Source organism: Chlorocebus sabaeus, chromosome 13, assembly GCF_047675955.1.
Source record: "Chlorocebus sabaeus isolate Y175 chromosome 13, mChlSab1.0.hap1, whole genome shotgun sequence".
NCBI lineage: Eukaryota > Metazoa > Chordata > Mammalia > Primates > Cercopithecidae > Chlorocebus > Chlorocebus sabaeus.
Window position 1 is genome coordinate 30,649,578 of NC_132916.1, and position 13,995 is coordinate 30,663,572.

Here is a 13,995-nt window from a genome sequence, read left to right on the forward strand (position 1 = left end):
CCCCCCCCCCCCCCCCCCCGCCCCAAGAGCTCGGGCTGCAGTGCTGCTCGCGCTGCGCGTGGTGCTAGTTCTGCAACCCGCTGCCGTTCCCCGCATCCGCGACGAGGGGGCGGGGTCCCACGGCGCGCTGGGAAAGTCTGGGGAGCTGGCGCCCAGGTGTGTTCTTCCACAGGGCCCGGGCGGCAGAGAGGATCGCGTCCCGGCAGTCGCAGCTGGAGGAGGACAAGACGATGCCGCTGTCCCCGCCAGCCCAGGGCGAACCCGGGGAGCCCAGCCAGTGCAGGCCCCCTAAGAAGCATACCACCTTCCACCTCTGGCGCTCCAAAAAGAAGCAGCAGCCGGCGCCGCCTGACTGTGGGGTGTTCGTTCCGCACCCGCTCCCGGCGCCTGCCGGCGAGGCCAGGTGAGCTCCTCGTCCGAGCCCTCCAGTCCCAGCTCCTTCTCCTCCTCCCGCTGCTCTGGCCCTTCGGCTCCTGACCCCACTTGGAGGAGGGGAAAGCCCCGGGGTCTGTTTCACTCTGCAGGTTTACCTGGGTCCGGAGGGGAGCGATCGTAGCCGCTGGTGGTGACCAAGTTCCTCGCGGCTTTTGGCTCAGACCAAGCACCGGCGAGAGGAACTTGTGCCCACCCATGTGACCTTTAGTATGACTGCAAAGTCTTCATGCAGGAGCCTCCTGCATCAGCCTGCTAACCAGAGCGGCGGGGAGTGAGGGTTGTTACCGTCGGAAGTGATAGTGAGAACTCTTCTTTGGGGTTAGGCACTACTTTTGAGCTAGTGCCTTTATCGTAAAGCTCTTTATTGTGAATATCTGTCAGATCTGTGCTCTTACAGATGTTTTACCCCCATTCTCCTCGCAAGATGCGAAGGGAGGAGGAAGTGGCAGGAATGGTTACCCCCATTTCATGGGTGAAGGGACTGAGACCAAAGGATAAATGGCTTCTCCCCATTGGAGCCAGTGGCAGAGCTAGGGAGCGTCTAGTTATCCAAACTGTAGTTACCATTGTACTTTTTAATTTTTATCATGGTTTTGAAGTGGTTTTATTTTATATGTATAATTATTCAACTATACCATCAGAGTTTATGCATTCGTTGAATAATAACCAATTTGAAGTAACAGCGTGTTTACATGGCTCAGAGGTGTGAAATATTTATAGTGACGGACAGTTGACAATGTCCAGTAAATCCTTCTACATGTGTTTTTAAAATACGCCCTATGAACAATGAGGGCCAGAATAAAATTGTACAAGATTTGCATTTTAGACATATTTTTCCTTTTATATCTTTTCTTTTCTTTTTTTTTTTTCTTTGAGACGGAGTCTTGCTCTGTCGCCCAGGCTGGAGTGCAGTCGCACCATCTTGGCTCACTGCAAGCTCCGCCTCCCAGGTTCATGCCATTCTCCTGCCTCAGTCTCCCCAGTAACTGGGACTACAGGCGCCCGCCACACGCCCGGCTAATTTTTTGTATTTTTAGTAGAAACGTGATTTCACCGTGTTAGCCAGGATGGTCTCGATCTCCTGACTTGGTGATCCGCCCGCCTCGGCCTCCCAAAGTGTTGGGATTACAGGCGTGAGCCACTGCGCCCGGCCTCTCCTTTTATTTCTTAAAAAAAAAAAAAAAAAAGTCAATTTTACAATCTATTTTCATTCACTTATTGTATTGAGTACCTTAGCTAAGTGCCATGTGCTGTGATATAAAAAACAATGAGAGACAGTAATAATTCTGTCATCAAAGAATTCTTAGTCTCTTGTGGATACCAAAAAGTGCAATGATAGATGCCAGCACAGAGGAGGGGATCTCGGAGGCTTCCTGGAGGAGGATAGGTGAAGTGGCTTAGGCAGAAACAGGGAGGAGCAGCGAGTTCCAGGCAGGGGCGGAACTGTGCACATCACCAGCACTTAGAAGAGTGTGGCACTTCCTGAGAAGCGCAAGTGGTTGGAGCGGGAGGTCTAGGTGTGAGGGGGTAAGGGTAGGAAAGCTAAGAGAGAAGTCATTTTATTTTTCTCTCATATTTTATCATCCACATTGGTAATCAGTTGTAGTAGAAATATATTACTTATGCAAACATTTACTGTGCCTATTTATAGATTATGCTTTCTAACAAAATACTTAATAATAATGTACACAGCATTGAAGTTATTTTCTATTACCTCAGTAAATTTTTTAAACATTTCCATCGTGGTTTTCTTTTTAAGATCTAGTCTCATGATTTACTGCTTATCAAAACATAATAATATACAGCTATAGATAATGTATTCAAATGTAAATACATTTTAGTCTAAAATTTAAAATAGGAGATTTACTTCTCTCCTTGAGTTTTTGTATTTTAGTGCAGTCTTGAAACACCTCATTTTTTCCTTCAGAACCCTGATGAACTTTGTGTTAATAAATGTGGTCTGTCTTTGGGATGTTTTTCTAGTTAGATCATCTTTATAAATATTTCATTTACTTCTAAGAGAGTGTACTTCTTTCTGGTTTAAAGAGAGTGGCAAAAGCACCCTTAGATTTCTAGCCAGTCTTTGCCCAGTGTGACTCTCTTGAGCCTCCTGACTATATCGGTTCATTTCAGTCCAGTACTTGGAAGTGATGGAATTTGGCTGGAATGTGCAGCACTCACTGTGTTTTTTGTCTCTAAATAAGGAGGGGACAGTCAGGTAACCACCCCTATTTGCTTATTTGATTAATATTATGGGTGTTTAGGTCAGATAGACATGAATTTATCTAATTATTGAATTAATAACTCAAGTTATTTCACCTCTTAAAATCTCACTTTCCTCATCTGTAATATGGAGACAATAGGATGCTGACTCTGTAGGGTTGTCGTGAATATTAAATGAAAGTTTATGTTATTAAGTGCAAAAACTTTAACACGTTTCTGAGCATAAAGTAGAAACTCAGTAAATGCAAAAGCATCCTCGTCGTCGTCATCATCATCATCATCATTATCATCATCATCAAAGCAAAGGTCTAATGGAAGAAATGGAAAAAATAGGTTTGGATAGGGGAAAATCCAACTCTAGGAAGAGCTTCTTTTCCTCGAAAAGGTTACCAGTCCAGCTGGGCGTGGTGGCTCATGCCTCTAATCCCAATACTTTGGGAGGCCAAGGCAGGCGGATCACCTGAGGTCAGGAGTTCAAGACCAGCTTGGCCAACATAGTGAAACCTCATCTTTACTAAGAATACAAAAAAATTAGCCGGGCATGGTGGCTCACGCCTGTAATCCCAGCTACTCAGAGGCTGAGGTAGGAGAACCCCTTGAACCCAGGAGATGAAAGTTGTGGTGAGCCGAGATCACGCCATTGTACTCCAGCCTGGGCAACAAGAGTGAAACTCTGTATGAAAAAAACAAAAAAAAAAAACAAAACAAAAAAAAAAAAAAAAAACAAAAGAAAGAAAGAAAGAAAGAAAGAAAGAAGGAAAAGGAGAAAGAAAGAAAGAAAAGCTTGCCAGTCCAAAGATTATTTAAAGTTTATTAAAGTCAGATTTTTGTATTCTGCAAATATTTGTGGCTTTTGGTATAGACATTCTAATCAATTATTTCCTTATATAAAATAATTTGAACATGGCTACTTCTCTTTCCAAAATTTACTCTTAAAGTTTTTTTTCCAGCTGGGTTTTGGTAAACATGGTCATATGTTATTTTCCACAAAGATAGAGTTGCTGCCCTCCTGAGTCAGCCCCATCCCCTGTCTAGTCCGTAATTCTCTTGCCATTAGAGGGTCTAGTGGTGTGGTGGAAAGAGCATGGCAAGCTGTGGCCAGGCCACTTAGCAGCCACTAGTGGCACTGTCATTTACCACATTTTAAATTATACTCTGTCTTGTGAATAATGTGTTCAGAATGTGGATTCTCTACTTGGATTTAAATTCTTGTTCTTCTGTTAATACTTACCATGACACCGAATCCTATCATCGTAGGAAAGTTATTAACATTTTTGTGCCACAATTTTCTCATTCACAAAATGGCAGTCATAAGATTTGTTATAAAAATAAATGAGTTAATGCATTTCAAGTGCTCAGAACAGTGGCTGGCACATAGTGAGTGCTCAATCAGTGGGAGTTGTTTCTCTTTTTCTTACTAGTATCTTGCCTATGCCTCCTTTTGAGTAGGAATTTTGTGCGTTTTTCTGCTATATAATGAAAGTGATCCCTTCTTTTTATTTTCTCTATTCAAGCCACTTTGTGTTATTTTTGTTTTTTTTAATATTAAAAATATTTAAAAAGTAAAACATAAAAAGCCCGGGCGGGGTGGCTCACAGCTGTAATCCCAGCACTTTAGGAGGTGGAGGTGGGTGGATCATCTGAGGTCAGGAGTTCGAGGCCAGCCTGGCCAACATGGTGAAACCTGTTTCTACTAAAAATACAAAAAATTAGCCAGGGGTAGGGGTGGACACCTGTAATCACAGTTACTTGGGAGGCTGAGGCAGGAAAATTCCTCGAACCTGGGAGGTGGAGGTTGCAGTGAGCCGAGATCGTGCCGTTGTACTCCAGACTGGGTGACAGAGCAAGACTGTGTCTCGGAAAAAACAAAACAAAACCAAAAAAAATATAAATAGAGACAGGGTCTCACTATGTTGCCCAGGCTGGTCTCAAACTCCTAGGCTCAAGCAATCCTCCCGCCTTGGCCTCCCAAAGTGCTAGGATTACAGGTGTGAGCCACCTCACATGGCCACATTTTTTGATATTTTGATTAGAAGTGGGTTCTGAGCTAAAGGTCAAAAGCAGTGAATTATTTCCATTGAGTTCTTTGTTTAAGAAGCTATATATTTTTTAAAAAAGCAGTGAATTAAAAAGTATCACAGTTGAACTGAATTGAACCCCACATCTAGAAGCAAATATTAATGCTGTCTGCAGGAGAGCCAAATTCAAGCAACGGATGGACATAATCCTGTGAAAATCGCCCGCCTTGTTTCAGTTAGAGGAAAAGTGTAGCTAGTGTCAAGGGCAGAGCATCCTCATTGGGCAGGCAGGCATCTACCTCTGAGTAAAGGCCAGCAGGCTCAAGTTTCAGAATTATAGACAATCCCTTAGTTTTTCTGTACTCAGTGGACCTTTCCTTTCTATGAAGAGAAAACAACTAACTCCCAGTTTATATCACTAGAATGTTGTAAGGATAAACTATTGTTGTTTGGAGGCTTTTTCTTTTTTCTTCAGAAAAAGAGCAATCATTTAAAATGTGATTTGAAAGCGTTCTGGAACTGTGTAGAGTGTTAGTCTTCTTAACTTAAAATTGATTCTTGTTTCCAGTCTTTTGTGGCTGGCTTGGTGCTTAGAACTCTAAACAGGTTTAATTATTTTCTAGCATAAAAAACATAGCCAGGTAAGTCTATTTTTGTTTTATGTAATGTTAGATTTAAACTGGTTAGTACTGAGTTTTCCCTCTTGTTTTCCTTATACTAAAGGAAAGAGTTTTAATTTTTAGGTTTATTTTATTTCACCAGTGTAAACCAGGAATTTAAAAGTAAGTCTGCCACGTACTAGCTGTGAGCTTCTTGGGAAGTTATTTTACCCTGCTAAGTTCTGTTTTATGATCTGTGACCTATCTCTTAACATTGTTTTTGAGACTTGCATTTTTAAGAAAATGACTAGCCTAGTGCCTGGCAGATAACAGAAGCTCAGTAAATAGTACCTCTGAAAGCATGCCACAGTCAAAGGCTAGTAGACTTTGGTGTTGGGTAGACTTAGTTTCAAATCTGCCTCTGCCATTGGGATAGATTTTTAACTTCTTTAAGTCTCAGTTTCTTCACCTGTAAAATGGAGGCAATTACACTTTTTTTATGGAGCTCTAGGAGGATTGGATGTTATCTATGTAAAGCACCCAGCACAGGGCTTGGCTCAAAGCAAGTGCTGGATAGAGGAAAGGTGGTGGTCAGCAGCAGGGGCTATAGTGGCAGTGATAGTTGTCATTATTGTTGTCTTTATAGTAATGGTAGTAGTATTAATACACACATTGTTACTTTGTGAGTGGAGTAAAAAACTTCAGAAGCCCAGAAGTTGTAACCAGGTCTGTCAAGTTTTGAAGTACCGTGGAGTATTTGGATGTTCATGTTGGTCTCTAAAAGGGAGACCCCTCATGCGCTCTCAGTGCCTTAAAAGTCTTAACACATCTCACTGAGGAAGCCAAGGCTAAACTTTATACTTGACATTACAGGAGTGTTTCTGAAGTGATTTAGGGGTCTGAGTTTAGCATAGGGTAATCATTTGCCACTTATCTCTGTCATTGTATTACTTTATTCACCCTCTATTTCTACACTTTCCATCATAATCTACTCTCCATAATCAAGTGGCGGTGACATAAACCCTTTTGGGGACCTTTAGTAGCACCTTTGAAACTTAAGTTCACTTCTTTTTTCTTCTTTAGCTTTTTTTTAAAAAAATGTCAGGCTTGGCGTGGTGGCTCACACCTGTAATCCCAGCACTTTGGGAGGCTCAACTGGGTGGATCACACAGTCAGGAGATTGAGACCAGTCTGGCCAACATGGTGAAACCCTGTCTCTACTAAAAATACAAAAATTATCCAGGCGTGGTGGCGCATGCCTGTAATCCCAGCTACTTGGGAGGTTGAGGCAGGAGAATTGCTTGAACCAGGGAGTCGGAGGTTGCAGTGAGCCAAGACTGCACCACTGTACTCCAGCCTGGGCAACAGAGCCAGACTCTGTGTAAAAAAACAAAAACAAAAACAAAAACAACCTCAAATATATATCTACTCCCTTTCTCATTAGTAGTTTCGTCAGAATGTATGGCTTTTGAGTATAAATGTTATTTGCAGGTCAGGCATAGTGGCTCACGCCTGTAATCACAGCACTTTGGGATGCTGAGACAGGAGGACTGCTTGAGCCTAGGAGTTCAAGACGGCCTGGGCAACAAAGTCAGACCCTGCTTATACAAAAAAAAATTTAAAAAATTAGCCAAGTGTGGTGACACACATCTGTGGTCTCAGCTACTGGGGAAGCTGAAGTGGGAGGATCGCTTGAGCCCGGGAGTTGGAGTCTGCAGTAAGTTAGGATCATTCTACTGCACTCTAGCCTGGGTGACAGAGTGAGATCTTGTCTCTAAAATAATCATAATAATACATGAGTAAATCTTTTTTGTAAGCTGAGATAGTGAGTTGCTGCTGTAGTATTTGTCCACAATTAAAACCATGTAGTGAACATATTAGATGTTGAAATAATTTCCAATTCCTAATAGTCATTCAAAATACACATCTTACTATGAACATTAAAAATACATATCTGGGCCAGGCATGGTGGCTGACACCTGTAATCCCAGCACTTTGGGAGGTGGAGGCAGGTGGATCACTTACTTGAGGCCAGGAGTTTGAGAGCAATCTGGTCAACATAGTGAGATCCCATCTCTTAAAAAGATACACACACACACACACACACACACACACACACACACACACACATCTGTCTTAAAGTTTGAGTTCAACTAAGGGGTCAGATATGTTTCAGGAATGTCCATGCAGAAGAAAAGTGATTTATGTATTCAAAATCTGTGTCTGGTCAACATGAGAAGATCATTTGAAGCTTGAATGGTGTGTTCTTCTATCTACCTTGAAAAACTTGTCCCAAAGTGAGTTTTCAAGGTATAGGATGTATGACTGTCTAATGCTTGTGAGGAGCTTGGCAAGAACGACCAGCAAATTGCTTACAAGTCTCATTAGCTCATCTACAGTTCCCTTAAAACATAGCTGCATTGGGCTAACCCAAATGCCTCATCAACATACCTGTACAGATTCAAATATATGAGAAGTCTTCCCTCTAGAGAGCAAGCCCTTGCTTAATGCTGCCTTTACAGCACTGTGCATCTTCTGGATGGGTCTGTTCAGTGGAAGAGAAACAATGACCCCTCATAACAGAGACCTAGATTGAGTTGCTAATTATTCAGCCAGTATACAGTATACACTATAGTGTGGTTACTGAGATACTGAATAGTTTAAGAGTTTCTGCCATAATTCGTACCTCACCTACTACTTTAAAAAAATAACTTAATTCACGTTTTCAAACAAAATTGAAAGCTTGAAGGAACCATATTTATAACAACAAAATGTCACTTAAAATGACGGAACCTATCAATGTATTGTTACCTATGCAAGAACTCCCTTTACAGAGCTTGAAGTAATGCTAGTACTGTGACACATAATATATTTTATTCATGATTTGTCATTTAAATGTGTTCAGAATGCTGATGGATTCATAAATATCTCATGAAAGCACAAATTTTGACAAAGTACCAGGGGGCCCAAGGACATACAAATGAGGCAGAGAATCAGAATCCATTTGCAGTGTCCCCAACCTCTCTCACTGGCATGTTATAGACAAGTAAAGGTTGCACCCGTAGCTAACATACACAAAAAGAAACACAATGAACAAGTGCCTTTTGTTTGTTACGTTCTCATAAATGGCAATTAAATGAGTAAAAGTAGGTTGGTGTTAAGCTTGGCAAAAGATACTGTGGGGAAGAAAGTTGGCTTCTGGTTGTGTTTATTGTTTGTGCCATTTCAAGCTAGCAACCCTAACTGAGTCTCAGTCATGAGAATTTAGAGTTATTCCAAAGGTAGTATCGACAGCTCAAATAAAAGATTTGGCCAACAGTTACATAAAGTCACCATGCACAGTACACCTCTTAATTTTTTTCAAATTTGTTTATAAGTAGTAGCATAAGCTCATGATAGTCTTTGGATTCCTTTTTTAATCTTATGACTAGGATCAAGGGTCAAAATAATATGTGCTGCATATAAGATAAGAAAATAGAGGAAGCATGTGCTTTATAATAACTTCAGACCATGTTTGTGAAAACATTGTTTTCCATCAAGATTTGAATTGAGAGATGCAGTTTATTCAATGTGCACTATGTATCAGACACTGTTCTAAGTGCTTTACAAATATTAACCCATTACAGTTAATTCATAACTTTCCTCAGAGGTAGGCCCTGTTATTAGCCCCATCTTGAGGAAAAATGAGGCACAGAAGGGTGTGATTATTTGGCCAAAGTCACAGAGCTCATAAGAGTGAGGCTGGGATTTCCCAACTGGTGGTCTTGAGTCTTTGTAGTTAATCACTGCAGGTTAATCACTGTGGTTAATGCTGCTTTCTTTATATTCTTATATGAGTTCATTCAGCCTCCAGATCTCACGAGTAGAAATTAAAATACATATGGGAAATCAAATTAAGTTTTTGTACTAGACAATTTCTATGTTAAGTAGTGGAGATAAAATGTATTAATTAATAGAAATATAAGTTCATTAAAATCTTAGAAGAAAAAATATTTTAAAACAGAAATTCAAAAGTATGTGTTATCAATGAAAGTATCATGTCTAGATTCTGAGTTTGGGGCTTCTGCCCAAGCTGTGTCAGAAAAAGGCATTACCAAGAGGTGGATCTAGTTCATACCCCTTCTTCTGCACGGGCACAGGCAGTAGAATGCAAGGTCAGAGATAAGTGGTAGATGGGGGGCCCTCTAGTTGCTGCCCATGCTAAATAGGGATGGCAGAATTTCTCAAGTAGTTGCTTTACCAGTTGCTGCAGAAAGCTGCTCCTGGCTGCTCTCACTTTAGGCCTCTAGAAGCCGTGCTACTTGAATCCATTGGTTTTACCTCCTAACTTATTCTTGAGGATTCCCTGGCAATGAATACAGGTTCCACCTTACATTTGACACTTCAAGGATTTCAAACCGTTGTGGATACTTTATCCCACTTGAAGTTTATAAGGGTTGTGTGAGATAAGGCCATATCGCCATTCTGAGGATAAGGAAACTGAAGTTCATGGAAGGTAATGCGGGTGGAGGAAGCAGGACTAAAACTCAGATTTTCTGATTTTTTCTTAGCTGTCTTTTTGGGTTCTCTTGCATTGCATACTATACCTCTACTCCTGGCCTGTACCCACCTTTGACAGGAACCCAACTGACTCATCTAACTTCCTGATGACTATTCTCCTGGAAATCTTCCCTTAGTTTCATAAGCCAACAACGATGAGACTGTCTGATCCCTAGATTGAGTTACTAGTTATTAAACCGGCACCTATAGTCTGGTTATTGACATACTGGATAATTTCCGGGTTTCGACTATAATCAGTACCTCACCTACTACCTAAAAAAAGCCAACAAAATTAAAAATAACTCAATTCATGATTTTTTAAAAAGTTAAAGCTTGCACAAGCCATATTTTATAACAACAAAATGTCACTTAAAGTGATAGAGCCTATCAGTATGCTATTGTATCTATGCAAGAACTCCCTTTACAAGGCTTGATGTAATGCTGGTACTGTAACACATAATATAATTTAGTCATAATTTGTCACTTAAATGTTTTCATAATACTGATGGATTCATAAATATCTCATGAAAGCACAGCTTGAGTATTTTTGCATCTGCTGTTAGGAAAAGGTATGATAATTGAAGCAACTGTTGACATTCACATTGAAATTCAGTGTCTCTTTTATCATACATGTCATTACAAACCTAAGAACTGGCCTTTTCAAGCCTGGGCGGAGGAGGCTCACCCAGGCCTTGCCAGCCAATCTTGGCTCTGCTGCCTTGCTTCCTTCCCCACTGTTGGCTTCCTTCCCTACTATTTAGCTCCCATGAACTAAGTGGCTATTATCAGCAAAACAAGAAAATGTAGTTACTACAAGGGTGGGATTACAGAACTATTCTCTTTTGTATTGGCTATCCAAAACAATTTTGTCTGGAGTGGACTCAATTATCAATCAGGAGTCCTACGTTGGAACATACTTAGGGTTTGAAACAAGAGCACTTGTATTCCTGTGTATCAGTAAACGTGTTTAAACAAGCTTGTCTAAAACTAGATTTTGGATTTCTTTCAAGATAAAAGCGAAGTAGGACTGAATGTCTGGCATTTGCTCAAATGTTTTGACCTTTACTAATTTGCATTTTGTGATTCTTGTAATCTGGCCCTGTAAAAGGTTTCAAGTACTTTGACCTAGAAGTCTTAGTAGCTAGGTGCATTGCTGGCACTTACTTGTATCCTTTCCTGTTGTTTCACTTTTATTAAAAGCTTTTTTGTATGCCCATAAGGAAATAACCAATCAGAACAGCTGATAACTGTTGATGATGTAGAGAGGCGATGTCTTCATCATCATGCAGTTTCTTCCTACAGAGACGCTCCTCAGGAATTCATGCATCAGCTTTCTCACTTACTGCAGAATTTCTGGTTGCCTTTCTGTGTATAAGCATACATTGGCTACGATTCCACTAATTCTCAAAGTCAGCAGAAGTTAAACAAAGAGGAGCACCAATTTATATCTTAATGCCACTCCATAACTGATCAACAAAGAACAAAAGAGTAAGTTGATGCAAAAGTAATTGAGGTTTTTGTCATTACTTTGTTTTTGTTATTACTTTTTGTTTTTTAGATAGGGTCTCCAATTGCTCAGGCTGGAGCTCAATGGCACAATCTCAACTCACTGTACCCTTGACTCCCTGGGCTCAGGTGATCCTCCCACCTCAGCCTCCTGAGTAGCTGGGACTACAGGCACATGCCATCGTGCCTGGCTAATTTTTGTATTTTTAGTAGAGATGGGATTTGGCCATGTTGGCCAGGCTGCTCTCAAACTCCTGACCTCAGGTGGTACACCCACCTTGGCCTTCCAAAATTCTGGGATTACAGGCGTGAGCCACCGTGCCTGGCCTTTTGTCATTACTTTTAATGGCAAAAACTGCAATTACTTTTGCACCAACCTAATAACAACAGTTGGGTTTGGGCATGTTTACTGAGAAAAATGGATGTGGCGTGCGGGAATGAGGGAAAAGGATTATTTTTGGCCAGATAATTCTCAATCTCTCCTATAAACTAAATAAACATAAGGAACTTTTTTCAAGTATATATAAGACAAGGGACATGAACAATTCCTTATTATGTGACAGTTGCTTTCATATCAGTGTATCTCATTTAATCTTCATAGTAGCTGTGCCAAATAGGTGTGCCAAATTCTTTCTTCATGTTTATAACTGAGAAGACAAAACCTGAAAGTAGTATTTTAGCTAATAAATGACAGAGCAGTATTTGAAATACTTCTTTCTGGCTCTAAACCTCAAAATATTTTCACCTCACCATGAAAAAACTAAAGCTCATTGAATGAGTAGTTGGTAGAGGGTGTGTGTGTACAGGGGAGGTAACTAGCTGATGAATAAAGCTTCCCATAGAAATGTAGGTGCCCATTTACTCTCAGAGCTATCTCCCTGAGCAGGGAAGCATTTCCTCCTTTTGATTACATGCACCCAACCTGGTCCCATTGTTCAGAAGGGTATCCAGGAACAAAGAATTCATATGCCTTATAAAGTTAATGGTGCATTCTTGTTTTCCTGGGAACCCCTGACTTGAAATGATCTGTGACTCAGTTCCTGAAGTGTTAACTAAACCTGTTGCACCTGATTTCCAATCTAGCCACAAAGTCTTAGTACCTGCTACTGGGATGATTCACTGAGTGTGTAAAGGAACTAAGGTGACAAATGTTGAGGATTTTTCACTCTGCGTAAAGGTCACAACCCCAAAAGAGGAAAGAAAATGCTGGTGACCTAAACTTCAAATTCATAGGTGATACTGTTGGCATGAAAGATGTAGATCTAGAGACTTGATGTAAAAGGATTATGAAAACCTTGTAAATAATCTTTGTCTTTATAAGAACTAGTAAAATTGTCTTTAGTGCCCATTTCTCTCAAAACTGAGTTTTATTTTGATTTTTATGTATGTGAGAGAGTTTTAAAATTATGTTTAAGAATGTTCATTAGTTTCTATGAATATTATTGTATACGCAGAGCTAACTTCTCTGTCAGTAGGTCATAGAAAAGAGTAACTTTCTGTTTCCATTTTACTAGACTGGACGTTTATATGCTCTAGTATTTAGATTACATGTTGTTGGCTTAAAGCCTAAATAATAGTCATTAATACTGTTCGTTTTCCAAAGTACAACTGGAAATTTGCTACTTTATCTTAAACCACACTCTTTTATTATAGACTTTCTCTAATTTTAGAAGCAATTACCCAGTGATAATGGTAATTGAAGCAGAAGGTTTGCTTCTTTTATGTGTGACTGTACTGGAGCAGTTGTTACTTCTCTCCAAAGTGGTCTTGATGTGTGGTTTTCAGTGACTGTGTTTGTCACACTCAGAAAGGTAAGTAAGTGTGACAGTGAAACTGCACTAGTATAATTCATTTATTAAACAAACATTTATAGACACCTGCTATATGTGAAGCCCTGGAGTGTGGGCTGGCAAACCAGTTCAAGTTCTATGGTTGGCAAATTGAGTCTCACTCCCCAATCTTCTAGAAAAGCCGTAATATTCACATTAAAATGATAAAAAGTTGCTACACTTACCGCTATCATAAAGAAGAGAAAATATTTAAATATACATAAGACAGCCTGGCACGGTGGCTCACGCCTGTAATCCCAACACAATAGGAGGCTAAGGTGGAAGGATTGCTTGAAGCCAGGAGTTCGAGACCAGTCTGGCCAACATAGGAAGACTATGTCTCTTTAAAAAAATAAAAAAAGAAAAAAATTAACTGGGCAGGGTGGCATGCCCCTGTAGTCCCAGCTACTTGGGAGGCTGAGGTGGGAGGGTTGCTTGAGGCCAAGAGTTCAAGTGAGCTGTGATCGTGCCACTGCACTCCAGCCTGGGCAACAGAGCAAGATGTCTAGCTAAAAACAAATATGCTCAAGACAGAGGCTGAGCGATAAAAGAACTTAATCCCCGCAGAGGGTGAAGAATTTATATTTCTTGAGTGTAATTGTTACTGCTAAAGGAATTCCAGAGAACACTTGATGATGTTAGTGTATAGAAATTCTCTGAATGGATGGTTCTATTTATATCTATGTATCTATAAAGATACACATATAGATATATATGTTTGTATATATAGACGCATTCTACATGTATACACATACATACATTCTAGCACTAAGTTCTTTACTGATATAAGTACTCAGTGCTAGACTACCTACTTAGTAAATTAAACATGTACTTACAACATCAGCA

The 13,995-nt window shown here is 40.4% G+C and overlaps 1 protein-coding gene across 1 annotated transcript in view; it reads left to right on the top strand.

The window, feature by feature from the left end:
* The first annotated feature begins 215 nt into the window (after window positions 1–215).
* Window positions 216–13,995, top strand: part of CRYBG1 (crystallin beta-gamma domain containing 1) — a 202,339-nt gene continuing 188,559 nt past the window's right edge. The window contains exon 1 of the mRNA XM_008007456.3: window positions 216–403. Coding sequence (XP_008005647.3) covers window positions 231–403 — 173 coding nt within the window. The 5' untranslated portion in view covers window positions 216–230. The remainder of the gene's footprint in view (window positions 404–13,995) is intronic.